The sequence below is a fragment of the Glycine soja genome, chromosome 17 (genome assembly GCF_004193775.1).
Source record: "Glycine soja cultivar W05 chromosome 17, ASM419377v2, whole genome shotgun sequence".
Lineage (NCBI taxonomy): Eukaryota > Viridiplantae > Streptophyta > Magnoliopsida > Fabales > Fabaceae > Glycine > Glycine soja.
Window position 1 is genome coordinate 10,510,804 of NC_041018.1, and position 19,845 is coordinate 10,530,648.

The 19,845-nt window shown below is 33.3% G+C and overlaps 2 protein-coding genes across 2 annotated transcripts; one reads left to right on the forward strand and one right to left on the reverse strand.

Moving 5' to 3' along the window:
• Positions 1 to 2,181: 2,181 nt before the first annotated feature.
• LOC114394154 (phosphatidylinositol glycan anchor biosynthesis class U protein-like) lies at positions 2,182 to 8,962 on the reverse strand. Its single transcript, XM_028355769.1, has 14 exons — positions 8,705 to 8,962; positions 8,581 to 8,628; positions 8,410 to 8,470; positions 8,262 to 8,294; positions 7,702 to 7,826; positions 6,832 to 6,966; positions 5,811 to 5,887; positions 5,433 to 5,695; positions 4,538 to 4,594; positions 4,263 to 4,431; positions 3,727 to 3,784; positions 3,563 to 3,648; positions 3,422 to 3,478; positions 2,182 to 2,749 (listed from the first exon to the last, which is right to left on the reverse strand). Exons 1-14 carry the CDS (start codon positions 8,844 to 8,846, stop codon positions 2,654 to 2,656), a joined length of 1,407 nt encoding a protein of 468 aa, XP_028211570.1. The 5' UTR covers positions 8,847 to 8,962; the 3' UTR covers positions 2,182 to 2,653.
• Positions 8,963 to 12,114: 3,152 nt separating this feature from the next.
• Positions 12,115 to 17,614, forward strand: LOC114393505 (plant UBX domain-containing protein 8-like). Its single transcript, XM_028354863.1, has 11 exons — positions 12,115 to 12,408; positions 13,272 to 13,342; positions 13,470 to 14,052; positions 14,135 to 14,218; positions 14,364 to 14,476; positions 15,376 to 15,592; positions 15,710 to 15,910; positions 15,996 to 16,127; positions 16,827 to 16,970; positions 17,052 to 17,108; positions 17,217 to 17,614. The coding sequence occupies exons 1-11, from the start codon at positions 12,325 to 12,327 to the stop codon at positions 17,322 to 17,324; spliced, it is 1,794 nt and encodes a 597-aa protein (XP_028210664.1). The 5' UTR covers positions 12,115 to 12,324; the 3' UTR covers positions 17,325 to 17,614.
• The last annotated feature ends 2,231 nt before the right edge of the window (positions 17,615 to 19,845 follow it).

The following is a 19,845-nucleotide window of genomic DNA, read 5'->3' on the forward strand; positions in this document are numbered from 1 at the left end:
CTAAAGTCAACACATATACAACCCAAATACAAGACCACCACAATGCACCCAAGTACAATTGAACACAACCATCTGGAGTAAATTGATAGTATTGTACTAAACAATAAAATAGTATTGCCCTTAAGATGCTTTGGGGGTCCATGTCAGACATTCAATCAATCTCAGATACTCTATAAATACAATCAACATATTGACACTGTTGGGTACACATTTATTATATTACTCTCAAATTACAAAATGATTAATGTTTAAGATTTTTCACATAAATTAAAAATAACAATAGATAGGTTATTTATTAAAATAATTTTAATAAAATATCTTTACTCTATAAATGTATTATTTGTAACTATCAAGTGATTAATGATTGTGATTGAAAAATTGATAGGTACAATACTCAAAATCATTATATTTACGTAATTTATCTGGAATAAATTTAAAATTAAAGTTTTAATATTTCATTGAAAACTGAAAATATCATTCAATGTAAACTTTTTTTCAATGTTCAAAATATCAATTATTTTGAAATGAAGAAAGTACTACCCTACCAAAATTACTGTTAAATTAAATGTTGAAGCTTCTTTACAAGTACTCAACTCATTTAGTTAAGTCAAAAGAGAATTCCACCACAAACTCACCTTAAACCTTGGTGAACACTAACCAAACTTTAGTCAAAATCAACCAAATCACAAGCAAAATTATCTTGAACGTCTTATACACGAGTATTATTGAATTCAATTAATTATAAAGAAATTGATAATAATTAATATTTTTATAAAATGCAAAATAAGAGAAAGAGACTAACAATCGTCAGTTCTCCAATAATACAAAATAAGAGATTTACAATCGTTAGTTCTCCTTCATTATTTTGTGTGGTGGTTGAGTTTGTGACGTTCTCAATTTGAGCACATTCTTTGAACAGTTCACGTACTAATTTGTTTCCTTAGGAACTCTTCTAAAACAAGCTTATCAAATAAAATTTCTATTAAAGAAATGTTTGTTTTAGTTTTGTCGTGCATATTATAATTAAAATATATTATTATACTCATTGCCCGAGTTGTGGTTGACAGTCGGAAAATTGGACAACTAAAACACTTAATCCAGTTTTCCCTGGTTATATTTAGAGCTAAGAAATTTCTGACATGCCCAAATAAGAACAACATCCAATCGATCCTATATTACTTATCATCTATATAAGTATACAAACTGTCTAGCTGTCATCACTTATCACGTGGCATCATCGACTGGGCAGTTTATACTATTTTTTTTTTTTATTGTTAATAAATTAAATATTTTATTCTACTATTTTTTTCTCTCATTCTTTCATTTACTAAAAAATTGTATATTGCACGGGTTTCAATGGTAGTTTAATTACAATTATATAAAAAAAAATAATAGAAAATCCTTTTAATAACATTTTACTAAAAACAAATCCTTTGTTCATATTTTTCTGTTGAATCACTTGCCTACGGCAAGAACACTAACCAGTTGAAGTCACTTTAGTGTATCCACGCCTGATTTTGTCATTTATTTGTAACGTGTTACACATGGAGTTATCATATTCTAATCACATCACGCTGGTTTTGTCTGGCAAACATTACATCACATATGGAGGCATATCGTATCATTTAAATTCCATTTATACCAAGGCGGAATGCACGTTCTTTGGTTTCACACCCAAGTTCTTGTTTTTTCACTAGTTTGTTACGGTCCAAAAGGTAAATAGGACAGAAACATCGTTGACCGTTGCTGTCCAACACCTCTCAATTGTGCATGTGAAAGCCTTATATGTAGCAGGGAGAAGGCGCGTTTTACGGGTGTTTGTTCTTGCATACGACAAACCCAATTGCTTTATCACAACTACTAATGAACTTGTAAGAATGTTCCTAGACAGATATGGACTTTGAGAGAGACAAAGTAACATGTGAAATGCACTGCACAAGCTGATCACTGAAGAGACTAGAGTAGGTGAAGGAGTGAGGACCACAGCTAAAGGAACGTCGGAATCAAGCATTCGTCAGCAATAACAATGGATTCAAATGAAAGTGATGCAACGATAAGGGGATTTTACAGTATAAGAATCATCACAGAGAGCGGGTCAACGTAACCCAAGTTTATAACCCAAAAAACCTTGCTTAATAATCACACTACAGTAATCCAAAACCATGATTGAACACGTGCATAAGTACAGCAAGAGAGACATCAATAATGTAAAATATGCTCGAGTTTTTGGTGTCATTCCATATGGTTCATTCCCATAGGCACGCTACAGATATTCCGACCAACAAGGCAACAAGTGCAGTATAGTAACATACATGTTAAACATATAAAATAAACATGTGCCGCAATCAAGTAGTATTTGAAGAATGAAGTCATTGAAACTACTTAAACGGTACATCAAGTACAAAAGAGCTCTAAGAACCACAATAAAATATCATGATTGTTATCCTTTATAACAAACTGTAAGTGGCATTCAGCATCAAGATTGCAGAGCCTTGCGTCCATTTACAACCCCGGTGAAATATGCTTGCATTCAAAGAAATGCAGATATTTGATAAAGGAATTGAAGGACAGCACAACAACGGATCGTGGAACCCAGATGTCCACACAAAGCTCAGGGATTACCATTGACACATAAAAGCACACTTCAAAGTTCTCAAGATTTGATGTTTTGAAGCTTTGCAGTATATAGCTTGGTGAGTTTTCTGTCATGATTGAGCATGGCACTAACACTCTCAACTACCAGAATGATCTGCCATATGAGAAGTACGAAGCATACATAAGTTTACAGGATGACAACGTTATGAATCATTTAATGTTGATAGAACTTGTCAACTTCATACCAATTGACTCAAGTTTTTAAGATAAATGCATTTTCAATGGCAATGAAGTACTCCACTAGAGTGAGATGAATTGGGGTGCTTAATATCTTAGTTGTGTCAAACAGGGAGATTGTGAACAGAATAAAACAAGACTCTTGGGATGCCAGTGGTGTAGCTAAGTCAGTTTTAATGTGCAGACATTATGGAAAGTGAAAACTGAAAAGGTTTTGTCAATACTTTACAACTCCCTTCCTATCCCCCCTCTCCCCATTCCCTACTACAAGGACCCTTGATTGTGTCCCAGACTGGCTGGGACCAGTGTTCATGAGCTTGCATCAGTCTTTGGCTCACAAAATAATACATGTACAAGAAAATACAAATAACTTCTGCCAGCATTATTTGCTAAATATTATCTTAAAATGAACGCGAATAAATTAAATGTGTCTCTGATCACGATAAAATGTGTGTGGTAGATGTAGATTGACAAGGACCTCCAATTGTATAATTTATTGGCTAGAAAGACTTGTGATGAAAAAAGATACAGCGACAATGGTTAACACAAAGAGGAAAGAAGCAAATATCAATGAGTAGAGATAATGCACCTGCAAGCACACATAAGCAATTGCAGTCGCAAAGTAAAAATTTGCATTTCCAGTACCCTGCCAATTTTATTACAGGTGAGCAACTGAGGATAACAACATAATAATCCATTTGAAACGGTAAAACACCACAAAATTCCGTACCCTCCATATCCATAGATTGTGCATCACAGGGCTAAGAAGTGAAACCCCAATATAGCCAGAAAACAGGAAGAATGAAAACTGCATATCTGAAAATCAAGGAAGTTGATTATTCATGAAGAGATTATTCTCAATATAAAAAAAGATCAATAAGAAAGAGAAGTAACCTTTGAGTTCATATGCAAACAACCCAAGTAAACCCAAATACAGAGCTGAATCACCAACCTAGTTAAAATGGAAAGAAAATCGTTACAGGGATCAATCAGATTGTGATACAATGCAAAATTCAGACAAAATAAACACATTATTGATGGACTTTTTATGTAGATAGATACATAGATGGATCAATCAGGTACCAATATGATGCAAATTCACACAAAATAAACACATCATTGATGGACTTTTTATGTTCTCAAATTTGCAACTCCATATTTACAACTAAATTGTTAGGCTTTTCCCTTCTAAGTGTGTATATGTGAATGTACAAAGTGTGTAACATACTTATTTGCATAATTTCTATTTTGGACAATGTAATCATTTGATATCATGCATTGACCATTTAACAGGATAACGACATCTCTTCTATTCTAAATTATAAAAAATATTTTCAGCAACACCCAGTGAGACCATCATCCTTAAATTCTAAGAGCTAATTTGAGACTAGGTAAAAAAATAGAAATTAATGAAAAAATATATAACTTACTGAAGGATAAGACTTCAACATAGAAGATATCACAATATATACAAAAGCTAGAAAGCACGGCCGATGATTAAGCCGTAAGGCTAATGGTGCTATCATCAATAGAATATTCCCATGAAATACTATCAGGAAGAAATTTCTGAAAAAATCAAAAACTTCTGCAAAGAAGTACCTGTATGCAAATATCATAAGAATGAAATAAGTTCCAAAGTTCATGGGAGGAATAAAACATTCAAGTGTACAGAAAAAGTGGATGTTTGCCTTATTATAGAACATACCACAAAACACCAATGTTTGGAGACAGATCTTGTATGGTAAGAATGAAGCCATAGGTTCTGCACAAACAACCTGGAAGTTTAGTTACAAGATGTTGAAAACTAATCATTCCCATGAAGCATGAAATTGTGACAGTTGGCATTTAACAGTTCTTGATAATGATATTAACAAAAGAGAATAAAAGAAAAATAGCAATGTAATTTTCATAATCACAATCAATGTTCTTCAACAGAGCACAGTACAGAAAAACCTACCTCTTTTGACACATGGTAAATGCATTAATTGTCATCACACTAAATACATCCAGAATCAATACGTGCCAGTGTACAACACTGATGTTGAAAAACATGCATAACGGGATAATAGAAGAAAAAATCATGCATAGTATACACTGTAACAGTAAACTGGGAAATGAATGATTTGACTACCCAAACTGCATATTGGTTTTTACTTTGAAGTTTCATGCTAACAGTAACTAATTACCAGCATTATATGAACAGATAACAGTAATGTGGACCTGAAATTTTCCAAATCTTAAGAGTCCACAAGGTAGCAGATGTTTTTATAAACTTCTAAATGACTCCGTAGTCCATAATGAACAGAAGTTACAGCAACCCAGTACTTCTGTAATTGCTTTGGAGTATTCGTAATGGTGTACAACTATTTTCACATGATATTCCATAGACTCTTTATTGACTCTTGAAAAAGCTCTCCCAGTCTTTACTCTTCACATGACTTGCTAACTAAAAACAATATTCTTCCAGCTACTATAATCACAAGCTTTCAGAATGACCATAAAGAAGCCTCTGGACACAATATATAAACAAATATGCAGCTATATTTCGGCACTTGCAAAATTTTCAGAAATGAATACCGGTAATAGTATTTAAACAAAACCTTTTGAACAACTCCTGTAGACCACCATACTGTTGGACATAAATGCCACAAAGGACCAAGACGTAGGATGACCACAGCAAAGCCCAGAACAAAAAAAGCACAACTGGCCTCCATGAGAATACATTTGCCACCTTTAGCTGATTTTTTGCTTCCTCTTCTGAACAACTATCACTTGGGATAGAATTGCCACCTTCAAGATTTTTTCTTTGACAGAATAATTTCCTAGGAGGAGCATCAGGACCATATCCCAATAGCAATATCACCTGGAAGAGAGGATAATGTATGTATTTACAGATAGATAAAATGTAAATTAAAGGAGTACAAACATTTGCAGATTATGTTGAAAATGCAATACAATGGGTTTGATCAACATCGTACTGGGATAATAAGGATTGCAGGGTACAGAGACAAGTGTGTAGCCATGACCCACCCAAAAGCTGCCAGTGGAGCTAGTCCTATTGCACATTAGTACAGTTTCAACATTAGACAAAATAATAGATGAAGATCTTAAGTACACAAATATAAAGTGATAGATATATTGAGTTCATGTTGTCTTAATCACTTAGTTACACAATTTCTTCATGAGTTCTCGGCAGCATTTCCAAAATCTAATCAGCTTGCTGAGTACAGCAATAGGAAACCACTCCATTAAAGTAGATATCAGATGGATGAAGACTTGTAAATTCAATGGCAATGATTACAAATTAAATACTGCCCATGCATGTTATAGAAAATATGAAAAGAGAAAGTTAAACATGATGGATATTGGATATCAAAATAAGATATCAGATGCAAGGCTCAAGTATATCACATAAACCAGAGGAATTCTTCTGAAACATAATCTGAAAATCAGCTAACTTAATGGCAAAAGGGATGTCAGACATCAAATTTGATAGAAAACACACAAGGAAAAAAAACTTGTTCCTTAAATTTGGCTAGGGTGTTCGGTCTTTAGTAAATTTCTCATGTACAGGCATTCAGCCTCCCTTTAGTAGTCATGTTTTATTGGTTACATCACTAAATCGAAAAAGAAAACATATTTCTTTTATTCAACACAACCTAAGACCAAAAAGTGTTTCCAAGTAAACAGAAAAAAAGTAGAAATAAAAACCATCCGAAAAATCCTTTATCAAAATCTTTTTTGTATAAATGCAATTCTTGCTAATAAGTGAGATTCCCACCGTCACTTCTCATCAGAACTTCCTCGAGAAAGAAAAACTGACTGTTCTTTTCAGCACACAAAACCAAGCATTTTTCATTTTTTCAATATTAGAGAGCAAATAAGTCTTAACCAAAAAAATCAACAAAAACCAATGAAGCATGATAGGTGTGAGTCAGTAGAATCAATGAAATATCTAAAAATTCAGAAATTAAATACCAAAGGTTATTAGCTGCTTACGTGAACATGCTCCATAAAGTGATAACACAACCATCAAGTTCTCAATTGCAGATGTGGATAGACCAACGCATGCAACTATTGTGAAAGGATTCCATAAGTATACAAGAGCAGCAAAATCTCCTGAAGGAAGAAACTCTGGAAAAATGAAGATACTATCAAAAGGGATGAAAACAAATTTGCCGAGTTCCAAAAAGATCCACAGCCTGAAGGGGCACTTTTAACATTAAAATATATGATCATCATTTACCCTGCAGAACAATAACTGCAAGTACCCTGTTTTTTTCTCAGCGACTCAATAAAAACACATTTTATTTTTCTGGAAAGAGTGCTAGATATAAAAGTAGCATGCTTTTTATTATCCAAACATGAGACTGACATGGTCTTCACCATCCATTTGTTCACAGACATGTAATTTTATCCACAAGTTTCAAGTCTATTGATAAAATTACAGATAAATCCTTTTTTGATAAATAAATATATTCAGACTCTGATGTTGAAACCCTAAATAGTGAGTTCCATTTCGTATCCTTTTCTTCCCCTTTTAATACACTATCCTGGAAAAGGGAAGAAAAGCAAAGCCAAGAGTCTAAAAAGGGCACTCCTACTTCCATATCTAATTGTTAATGTAATCTCCATGCAAGTACCATGATATGATTATCTAATAATACAGCATGCACGAAATTATTAAAAAAAAAACCTCTCTTGGAAGTCACAATATATCTTTAACTGCAAAGGGTCTTCAAAGTTCAAACTTATACACTAATTTTATTTAAAAATTTAAAATAACAAATAAAAATTGGAGAAGCACACCCGACCATAATCATCGGAAATTTAAACAGAAGGGTCACACTTGTAGCAGATGCTAACAACCTGAATTCTCTGTCAAATTATGAAGGCCAAGGGATTGCAAACTTGAAATGTATGCCACCTTGAGTTTTTCACCAGCAGCACAAATAAGCATTGCACTGACCACATCTGCAATCACAAAAACCAAGCTATATCCAGAAATGAGTTGATTAATTACTGTTTAACTACTAAGTATGCAATATACACCAGGAGGAAAACAAGGGTGAAGAACTACATATACAAGATACAATGACAAACAGCATTACGAGTATAAATACTAACTATTGAGGAATGGAGATCACAGCAATTATGATTCACAGGCTATGGAAACAAACATGTTGGGCAATCTAAGGGGGATAAACACCGGGGAGATCTTCAGCAATAGGGCTAGAGCACACCAAATAAGTGAACCTGACACCACACTTCAACTCAAAACCTTAAGAATCAAGTTTATAGGTCTTTCCTTCGCTTATATGTTACTCAACTTTCTCATTTTTACCCAATGTTGGACTTCACCTCACAATTATACTCCAACAAGACATCTGAATAAATACTAATTATAAGTAAAAGGCAAAGAAAGTTACCTGCATAAAAGATGATCGGGTTGTCCTTCAATTCTGTAGCATCAACAACATATTCAAAGTCATTATAGCATAGGAATTTCAAAATCAGCATGTGGCTCCATTGAAATTAAGCAACGAAACAAAAAATGATACAATTGACAGCAGGTACCTTCTAACTGTGAGCGGGCCGAGAAGCGTCAATAACAAAGGGGAACCATGGTACATTGATCCTGGCAACAAGAACAAGAGCCTGAGATTCTACTACACACCACAAAACAATAACAGTAATCGACGGAATCAACGAATCTGAAAAGAAAAAGAAAAAAAGTGAAGTGAAAACCAGCATAGGGTGACAGCGATGACTGCTTCAGCCAGTAACCCTCGGCCACTGCGAAAAGAGAAGTTGAAGTTGAGCAGAAAGCATGCATATAAAATTGAATGTATAAAATTGAAGAAGAGCATACGACGACGGAGGCTGGTGAGGGGGGTGGAGACTTCGGGGCGAGAAGAGAGGTTGAGATTTTTGGGGAAGAAGAGGAGAATGAGCCTCAAAACGACGGAACCAAGAACCCAAGTCCAGAACCATTGCACCTTCTTCTTCATCATCGTCTTCAGATCGGAGCTGCTGCTTCGCTTGCCTCTGCCTCTGCCTCTGGGTTTTTCGGAAGAGGACCAAAACGAACTTCTATTGCGGTGGTTCTGCTTCTGTTTTTTTTTTTTTTTTTTTATCAGAGGTAAATCGTAAATTACAATCTTCCGAGGCCCATCCTGTTTATTCAATTCGGTTTTTTTTTTTTCCTGAGGTCAATTTGGTTATTTCCAAGTGTATTTACTATTTTTATATTATTTTAATTATTACACGATATTAAATATTATATTATATATCAAAATATTAAATAATATACTATTGTTGCATGATCGTGGAAAATTTATTTCAATAATTTATATAAATGTTTCTATGTAATCAATTAGGCCATCCCAACTCAAAGGTGTTGGTTAATCCGAACCATATGCAAATTAGGCGCATGATGACATTTTTTTTTTACCTGACTTGGGTTTCAAACTGGGGTGAGCATATGTTGTTTCAAAGTTCAAAGAGTAGGAAACATTTAACTTTAAAATAATTCATTTAATAATATTTAATTGACTCTGCTTAAAAAATTGTCAATTCAAACTAAATTAATATGATTAAAATCAAATTGATTTGATTTAGATAATTGGGTTATGATAAAAAAAATCTTATATATGTTCAAGCTTTTATCTTTATTTATTTATTTTGTCTATTTTATGTTACAGACTTACAGAGTATAATACTGTTTCTTATTTTCAATCACTAAATATTTAATATTTATTTTTTCTATAATTGACACTTAACATATATCATTATTTTTTACTAAAAATATGATAAAAAAAAATATGACCAGATTAGAGCACTAGGTAATACTAGATAAGATCAAGAGAATTATAAAACGGAGGAAAAATTAGGTACTAAAATATAAAATATACTAATCTAAAGTTTTAAAAAATGGGTTAGTCATCGAGTTAAAAAAAGAAGAAGATAAAATTAGAAACAAAATATAAAATGTGCTAATAAAAAGTTAAAAAATAATTGGTTAGATAATCGAGTTTAATCACGTTAGAAAAGGATAAATATAATAACTAAAGCGATAATAATTAGCTTGTTTCATATTTGATCGGAAATTAATTAAATAATTGAGTCAAACAAAATAAATTGAATTTGTTTGATTTGGATTGTCAATTCATCATATCATTCCAATATAATAAATACCCCTAATGTCTTATGCTGAATAACATGATTCATTGTGTGTATTTTATAAATATCATCTACCCTTTTTAGTATCAAGTATATCTTTATTACATATTGTTATCTTGTTAACATCTTTATTGACTTGTGACAACAAAATAATAAAAGAAATGAGAATCAAATGAGGTTTGAAATTAAAAAAAAAAAAAGAGAATAAATGCAGTAATAGACTTAGGATAACCTATATATAGCCATCTTTATAGGAGTAAATCTCATATTTTTATTTTCACTGAAGTCGTGGCAAAAAGGATATCTTAAATAGATATTTAATTGTCATAATTTCAACATAAAATTCATGTTATTATAATTATCACAAGGATCGAGGAACATTTCATAATTAAAAAATAAAGCATATCCCAGTAACTAACACATATGTAGTGTAAATGATTCACATGTAGTCTGTATCAGCTAACCGACTACCATTACTTATACAAGTCCTTAGTGGATAACATGAGACAGTTATCAACTCGATCATTGTCATTGTCTTCACTTATAAGACAGAATACAATGGAAGAGAAGATAAGTGACATATACATCAATATATACACATCTCAAAATAAGTACTGACTTTTACTATCAAAGTTCTTTTTCAAGTATTTCATCCCACATCGAAAAAGGAGATTAGACTGAAAAGATAGCTTTCAATAGGTTAGACAAATGGAGCACTCGCTGACAACAACATCCACACCTCAATAAAGGATGTAACTAAAATGATGTTAGTGACTAAAGTGTCTCTTCACCTTTATTAAGATATGCATATCGATACCAAAACATTACTCGGCATGTTTGCTTCAAAAGTGCGTTGAGTTGGGGCTATTTGTTTAACTGCCAAAATAAGTTCACCCTTGGCCAAGGGCATTTGTTGGTAAAAAATACTGGTTAATACATTGACCAAAGTTAAGCATATGAAAAATTAGTGCAATAAAACTTTGGAACACCTTTTATAACAGGAGAATATTTTTTGGCCTAAAGTAAATTGATATTGTTTTATCGTAAAATAGATTAGAACTCATCCCAAGAACCTTAGGCCTTGTATTAAACAATTTAGTTAATCTAGGATACCTTATACTATGTATTAGTCATAATCAACAATGTCACGTATGCATTTATTACATGCTATTTACTTAGCCAAAAACATTCTTGAATTGAGTGTTAAAACATTATTTATTGGAACATAATTAATTTCAATCACAACTCAATCATATCAAAAGAAAAAATCATCATCAACGACTCATTTTAGATTTTGATCAAAGTCAACCTTAAACATCACGGACATAATATTAACTTTTGACTATCACAACAATAATAATTTTTGTTTAATTAAATTTATATTTCTAAAAAACCTCCCAACTCCACCTCACCACAACATATTTTTTATTTATTAAATTACCATTATCATATAATAACTTTTTAAATCAAATGCAGTTTTTCCAACTTTTTTAAAGTAAAAAAATTGTGGATATCACAATCCAATATTTATCCTTGAAAACAGTAACTTTCATTAAAAACAATAAATTTTGAAAATTTATCTTTTTTTATCTAGTTTTTGAAAAATTATCTAATACTCCTATTAAATTTGTTCACTAATATTTCTCAACTGACAATTAGGTGCGAATTCGTTTGAAACATAGAAAAAATATCAGAGATTGAATTTTATCTTGTTCGAATATAATATTTTCTATGGCAGTATAAATGGAATTTAATTTTAAATACACTATCAATATAAAATATTTTTACGCTACTGTATCAATTGATTAGGAATTATCTTAAACATGATTTTCAAATAATTATTATAAAGTCAATAATCTTAATTATTTTATAATTCATAACTAGATAAAAAGAAAATCTAAATATTTTCATTATATCCCACCTAAATTCTTATTCATTTACTGTTCATAGCCTCTCTCTTTTTTTGATTGAAACGTAATTACAAAGTAAGTTGGGTTCTTGGGAAAAAATAAAGAAAAAGTTGGATACTTGGAAGCATTTTGGGAGCATACTTGTCCACCAAGTAGAGTTGTATACAAATACCATAACATAACCTTGGCAAATAGTGTATATCATATCATCCCAGTCCAGAAGAAACTATCCGTCTAAAGGCCCACCCACCTCTCTCTCTCCCTCTCTCTCTCTTTACACACCCACGACACAACAGCCAAATCCTATTTTTCTTTTTTGTTTTATCAAACAAAACAGAGAAAAAAAAGGTTGTGAATTTTGCAGTTGCGTGCGTTTCTGTTCCATACAATTTCGATTTCAATGGCGAGGCCTAATCAGGAGGCAGTCGAGACGTTCGTCAGCATCACTGGCTTGACAGAAGCAGTAGCGCTGCAAAAATTAGAGGTATTTTTCCCCCTTTTTTTCCTAATTATAAAAAGTACTTGATAGGTTTTATTGGGATCGAAAGAAGAAGAAAAAGTAACGGAATTTGAATTTTCAATACTGTTAATCGATCAAAGTTAGGGTTTTTATGCATTGTTGGCTGCAGTTATCTTTTAATTATTTATTAATGTTTATTGCTGTAAATTTTGCAAAAGATGGTCGATTTGTGTGTACCCATGTTCTTTCTCTTGGTGAATTTTGCAGTCACAGTTAATTGATTTTCTTTTTCTTTTTCAAATATGTGGATAGATTGTCCAATACTTTTTTGGAGGGGTTGTATTTAGTTCTAGAGTGTTGGTTTTACTAGAGGTACAATTTAAGTGCTGATAAGGTGAAGACTTTATTCTAGGAATATAGAAATTACAGAGATTGATCTTACCATTGCAATTTTCTTCTTTTTTTTTTTTAACATGCTATGGGGTTAAAAATGGGAGTGCAGACAGGCATCAGCCATAAGTTAATATGTTATATTATATTATCTTTAATGCTGGTAATGTTAGAAATCTGCGTTGGAGTAAATAACATTAATGTGTTTTGAAAGTTTTGCCATTTGTCTGATCTCAAATGATGATTGATCAGATGCTTGCACATGAGCTCTTGGAATCTTATTGCTTATTGAGATAAGATTCTTTATAAGTGATCATTACTGTTATGCGAATTTCTGCTTCTAAGGTCTACACAGATTTTCTGATTGTTATATGAAACTAGTATCTGGTGACTGGTTTATTTGTACAGAAAAAGTTGTGCTTAGCTTATGTAATTAAGAGTTGATACATTTTCAGTTATATATCTCCTCTTCATTTGTAAATATTGTTTCTTGTCAGGAGCATGGCGGTAATCTCAATGAAGCAGTCAATGCACATTTTAGTGAAGGAGACAGAAATCTAACGACCGGGTATACTTTCTTTTCTATTAGTAAGCAAGTGATCATTAGGAAATGTAACTTGTAGTGTTATTACTGTTTGCATGCTAAATCTTTATTTTTAAGTGTTTGATATTTTATTTTATTCTTCCATGGCCAGCTCTCGCAACAGCTCTGCCGTATTTCCTCAAGATGATTTCATGGATATAGATGATCAGCATGATGCAGGAATTCCCAGAATTCCATCACTACTTCCAGCTTTAGCAGCAAATGTTAATCCATTTTCTCTTCTTGATCCAACAATTGGGAGAGGTATATTTGGTACACGTTTTGATTCAACAATCGAGGCACCATTTGTTACCCATCCAAGAGAGGTAAGGGAGATTCCTATAGAGGTTAAGGATGGCAGTCAATCCACTCCTCAAGCTGGCCATGTTCCATCCATTGAAGATGTCACTGGAACTGTCGATGCCCATGGTCCAGATATCCATGGGACTGTCATAATTGATGATGAAGATGATGACGATATTCCACCTGCACAGATTGCACATCAAGATGAGCAAACACAAAAGATCTTGGCTGATACTTCACTCAATAGCAGTGTTAGACCTAGTGCTCCTGAATCTGAGAATTTGCCAGATTACAGCAATGACATAGAAGAAGAAATGATTCGTGCAGCCATTGAGGCTTCTAAACAGGAGGCTGAGGAAAATTATAGAAATCACAAACTTGACAGGCAAATTGTATGTTTATTTCTTGATGAATTTTCTTATGCTTCGATACACATAATGCTTGTATTAGTATTTATTTTTCCACTTGGTGCAGGACTTAAGTGAATCAGGATCACAGCCAAGGCAATCATATTTGGAGGATCCTGAGCTTGCCCATGCAGTTTCATTGTCCCTGAAGGTACCCCTCTAATTTGTATTTTCTTATTCCAGTGTGTTATCACCAATGTGTTATCGCCAGGATAGACCAGATCTTTGACTCTGTCTTTTCTTTTTTATATTCTAAATTTCAAACCTGGATTGCTTCTAACATGAAATGAGTCCAGACAGCAGAGCAAGAAAAAGCATTGCGAGTACACGGGGGAGATTCTGGATCACCAACAGCAGGGCCATCTAAGTCATCAGAGGCTGGACTAGGGGAAGTGACATCAAATGGAAGGTACATTGTTTCTTTCTTTTTTGCTTGTTGTGCACCTGCATGTAGCTGTTGCACTCTGCTGCATTGACTGCACTGAATTCAGCATTTTCCTTCAGAGTATGTTTGGATGAGGAAATTTAAAATTATGAGAAATTTTAAATTCTAAGAATTTCAAATACTTCAATTGAAATTCTTTTATTTTCAAAATTTTGTGTTTGGATAAAAAAAGTTAAAATTGTGAGGGTGAAAGAAAATGAATACAAAAAGAAGAGAAAATATGGTTAGTGTGATTCTAGAGAGAAGAATACTGATGCGGCATGGGGAGTCGAGGGGAACTGGGACACGACAGCGTACACCACCACACTCGACCACAACATTTAGTCATCGACGCAAGGCATGACCTAGGTCCTCCGCGCCGGCAAGCACCTCTGTCGTGATGGGCAGCGACGACTGCTCCCCTGACTGGAAGGTGCAATTCTACGTGTCTCCCTACGTTCGCACCCGATCGATGCTCCGCGAGCTCAGACGATACTTCTTGAAGAAAAGGATCATCGGTGTGAGAAAAGAGTCCCGAGTTCGAGAACGGAATTTTAGGAACTTTTAGGTGGAAGAGAGAATGAAAGTGATAAAGAAAATACGCGAAAGTTTTGGAAGTTATTTTATCATGAAGAGAATTTCAATTTCTTACCTTTTAGAAGGAAATTAAAATTTCACATTTTTAATTATTTAAAATTCTGTTTTAAAATTCCAAAAATTTAAATTCTTCATAAAAAAACATCCAAACAATGAATTTTAGATCAAAGAAATTTAAATTCTCTGATAAATTACTTTCCTCAGTTAAAATTTTCTATCCAAACGCACTCTCAAGGTATTTTCTCTTGGATTGTCAAATCTGAAAAGGGCAATTGTGGTCATTCTAGATTACAGGCAGGAAGCTTGTCATTTCATGATGAAGCTGAAGATGTTGAGGAGCAGCCACTGGTTAGGAATAGATCTAGACATATGTCTTCGGGATCCACAGGATTGGGCAAAGATGTTGAACTTGCTGAGGCTAGCACACTACCAAGCACAGCAACAGTGACTGCAACACAGGATAGCAGTAATCCTCATCATAATGGAAATTCCTTCCCAGATGAGGTATAGGCCTTCACTTTGTCCTTTTCCAAAAGGATTAAAACTCTGTTATTACTTGCCATGTCATCTCAACTTTTCCCTGTCTCCCAATTCCCAATCTTCACTAAAATGAAATTGCAGTGGGGTGGCATTTCTTCAGAGGAGCATGATGAAGCAGTAATGCTTGAAGCGGCAATGTTTGGTGGAATTCCAGAAGGGACTGGGTATCACTATGGTTATGCACCACATGAGTTTATGCAAAATAGGGGTTTCAATCCCCGGCCCCAATATCGTCCTCCTTCACCATCACTGGCAGCTCAACGCTTGATAAGGGAACAGCAGGTGTAACTTATTTCTTAAATAGGTCAGAATTGTAGGTTGTAAATGGTCTAATTGTAGCTATTGCTGTATCTGTTTATTTATGCAGGATGATGAATATCTTGCATCGTTACAAGCAGACAGAGAAAAAGAATTGAAGGCCATGGAGGAAGCTGAGGCTGCTCGTGAAGAGGAAAGACAGAGAGCAGAAGACTCTCGCAGGAAATTACAGGAAGAACAGGTAGTGTGTTATAACTGATTGCACTTTTTTTTTTCATCACCCCTTGGCATAAATCCCTCCCACCTTGGTGCTGATTGGAGTTTAATCCTAGTCTTCGCACTCTAGAAATGACTTTATAGCTAAACTGCTAGTGTTGCAATTGATTTCCTTTATTAACTGTGTTTGGAAATCCATTAGATCCACGTCGAACAGAAGTTTTACACTTTCCAATGCACAAACTGAGAAACAAGGTGCATGTTGCATTGACGTTTAAAGTCGATTTGGTTTAACCCAATTGATATCCAAACACACACAAAGTTGTTGACACTTATCCCTTTATAAGGCATTGGTTTCCAATATTGTGTCATTTAAAGAACTGATCAACTGATTATTTGCATTGAATTTGAAGAGAGAATGTTATGTGGAAATGATAGACACTTTACCCAGTTTTGGAAAGTTAAAAATTTTCAGGTATTAAAAGTGGAATTTTGATCAGCAATGACAGCATTAAGAACTGCCCCACACTTGGTCCATGAAAAAAATTGCATCCCACACTTAGCATGAAAAAAATTGTATTTTATATTGTATTCTTTTCTGATTTGTATCGTGGTTATGTTACCTTGTGCAAATCCTAGCTCTGAATTCATAATTCCCTAGGGAAAGAAAGCAAACTCCTATTTCCAAGTTGCTTACTCTTGCATTTTGCATAAATTGTGTCAGGAATTGGAAACAAAATTAGCAGCCAAAGAAGTCTCACTACCACCAGAACCATCCTCAGATGATGATAATGCTGTAAACTTGATGGTAAAAATGCCAGATGGCAATCGTCGTGGACGTCGATTCCTAAGATCTGATAGGCTACAGGTAAAATGGCCTGTTAAAAAGTATGCTTTCCCCCGTTTTCTTTTGGTGCATAATAATGCTAATGCTTCTGCAAATTTTCAGTCTCTGTTTGACTACATAGATATTGGTAGGGTGGTGAAACCAGGCAGTTACAGACTGGTGAGAGATCTCATTGCCTTTCAGTCTTATTATTCCTGCTCTTAATTATTGATACTAATTATTCAGGGAAATGATTAATTTTACCGTATATTTTTATTCGGTGGATAGGTGAGACCATATCCTAGGCGTGCTTTTAGTGATGGAGAAAGCGCCGCGACATTGGATGAACTTGGCCTAACCAACAAGCAAGAAGCTTTGTTTTTAGAGTTAATCTGATGCCTTGATGCAATTTGCTACACAAAACAAGCTATTGAAGTTTTTAGTTTATTAAAATTAAAATATGAATCACAATACACAGACGGATGTGGCATTTTAGTTTTAATCTGGGTTTCTACTGTTTGGGTGATGCAATTTATAAATATACAGATCCTTAAAGATCAACATCCAGTACCGTCAGCTTTACTTGTGGTGACTAAATCCTTAAGGCGAATGTTTTGTATATTTTGCGGTAGGATTGAAATAATTCATGATTATTGATTAATGAAATTGCAACTATCATTCCCTTATTTGCCCTCCTCCCCTCCTTTTGCAAAGAGCAATTCCAATTTAAAGGGTATTTGTATTTTATTAATCTGTTTTTGGTAGAAAAAAAGGTTTAGCTTACTTGTACCATAAGATACTTATTAAGAAATAAAAGAAAATTTTTAAATGAAGCATGAGACTCAATTGCCAATTTTGAGACTCAATTATTACGAGAAAAAAGGTTTAGCTTACTTGTACCATAATGAATTACTTACTACACCATGTGAGATGCAATTGGCTTTTGCAACTCAAAAGTCAAAATAGTGCCAAGAAAGTTGATTAGAAGCCTAAAAATTCTGAGATTGTCCCTTGTGTGTCCATTTAGGCTTATAGGGGGCATACAAAAGATAAGTTCTACAAACTCCATAGTTTTCCACTAGCTACAAGAAACAACACCCTGCTAATGTTAATCACAAGTTTTTGATCCTAACAAACCTGCTCAATTAATAGTTCAACGATATCAACAACTTATGTCATTATTGCATAATCAAGTCTATAGGGCTTCAATGCATGCGCAATCTCTGGGCGATTTAGGATCCTCTAGTATGGTTATATCCATCAGTAGTTCCAGTTCTTCTCATAGCTCCCGTAGTTAGTTTTGGATTTGAAAGTTTCCATTCATATGATTTGATTTTTTTTTTTAGCGAAGAGAAAGGAATTTTATAAAGCAAGCTAGGTACCTGGGGTACCACAAGAACCATCAAGAAATCCAAAGGTTATATTATATTTTATATAAGTAGATAAGATAAATACTAGACCAAATGGATTGATAGAGCAATAGGCACATAACCATACAAAGAGTACACCATACAAATTAACCCATCTTCCCTCACTTTGATTTTGGGTAAGGGGTTCATTGACATTTTCACGTTATAGGAAACCACCCTTGTTTGCAAAAATAATCTTTCTACATAGCAGATAAAAAGGGTGACTTTAATATTGTAGTGCAATAAACATTGGTGTTGCTTATTTTAATAGGCTTGACCTTAATTTCAATTGTAAAATTGACCACTCGATTGATACTTTTACAACCTCCTCTCCTTCCTATTCACCAACCTTGCTCGCTCTCCTTCCTCGATGAAGAAACACCTACCAACATGGACAACTATAACCAATTTTTCCTCTCTTTCTTTGATCGTCCTTGACAATGAGTAAAAAATTAGATAGAGAATAGAAGTCGATGGAGTTAAAGAGATGAGCATTACTATATACAAAATACTAATTTGTGTACTAAATATGTCACCTCGTAGTCAAACAAATTTAAGTCATTTGATGTACACAATCCTGTAAATAAACTTAAAGGAATAAAAATTACTTATACAATAAAATGAAATGATTGATGAATATAATAATTAAGTACAAAAAAAATATATGTACATAAAATAATAAGATTTTTTAAACTTTTTTATATAATTGTTCAGTAATTCTTGTATAAATTTTATACAATAAAAAATAAATAAGTAAAGAAAAGCATATAAAAATATTGGATACTATGATATAAATAAAAAAACTATAAATAATTATTGTCTAAATAATACAACACAAATGATGCCCCCCAACCTTCGTGCACGAGAGTTGTTTTGGGTTCATCATTTCTTGTGAGAAGTAAAAGACAAAGACGGGTATAACGTCACTCCTCACCTATTAGTTTATTTTACATTAATTTTGGTGCAGAAAATCCACTTTCGTTTATTTTGAATAATGATACAAATATATTTTATTATTTTAAATATTTTATAAATATTTCACATTTTTTTATTTCTTTTTTATTATATTATAAATCTTATTCTACTTATACTTTTTACTATTATATTTTGGACTTGGAGTGTCGATTAAACTTTTATTCATTCATTTTTAAGAGTCTAAGTCTGAATTATGCCAAGTAATTTTCTTCTGTTACTTAACTATACATAATCTCATTATTTAAATAATAATATTTTTGATAGGTTTTTTATGAGAATTAAATTCTCGTTATAACATTGAATAACTAAGAAAGTATTAAGTAAAAAACTAAATGAACAATACAATAAAACTAAATGAATGATAACCTGATTATTATTAGTCTCACTTTCTAAACACCAAAATAACCAGAGCAGTCAAGTCGTCATCGGTGGTCAACAAGAGGTGGGAGAATCCAATTCCAGGACGGGACCTTCTCGACTCGTGCGCCACGTGTCCCACGAGACACCATAATGACGATGAAATATACTCTGCA

Coding starts and splice junctions, on each gene's coding strand:
- LOC114394154 (XM_028355769.1), bottom strand. CDS start 8,846: ATGATGAAGAAGAAGGTGCAATGGTTCTGGACTTGGGTTCTTGGTTCC. Junction 3,649..3,726: donor GTTTGCATATGAACTCAAAG/GTTACTTCTCTT, acceptor CTTGATTTTCAG/ATATGCAGTTTTCATTCTTC. Junction 2,750..3,421: donor TTGCTTATGTGTGCTTGCAG/GTGCATTATCTC, acceptor CTCATATGGCAG/ATCATTCTGGTAGTTGAGAG.
- LOC114393505 (XM_028354863.1), top strand. CDS start 12,325: ATGGCGAGGCCTAATCAGGAGGCAGTCGAGACGTTCGTCAGCATCACT. Junction 12,409..13,271: donor TAGCGCTGCAAAAATTAGAG/GTATTTTTCCCC, acceptor GTTTCTTGTCAG/GAGCATGGCGGTAATCTCAA. Junction 16,128..16,826: donor GGAAATTACAGGAAGAACAG/GTAGTGTGTTAT, acceptor AAATTGTGTCAG/GAATTGGAAACAAAATTAGC.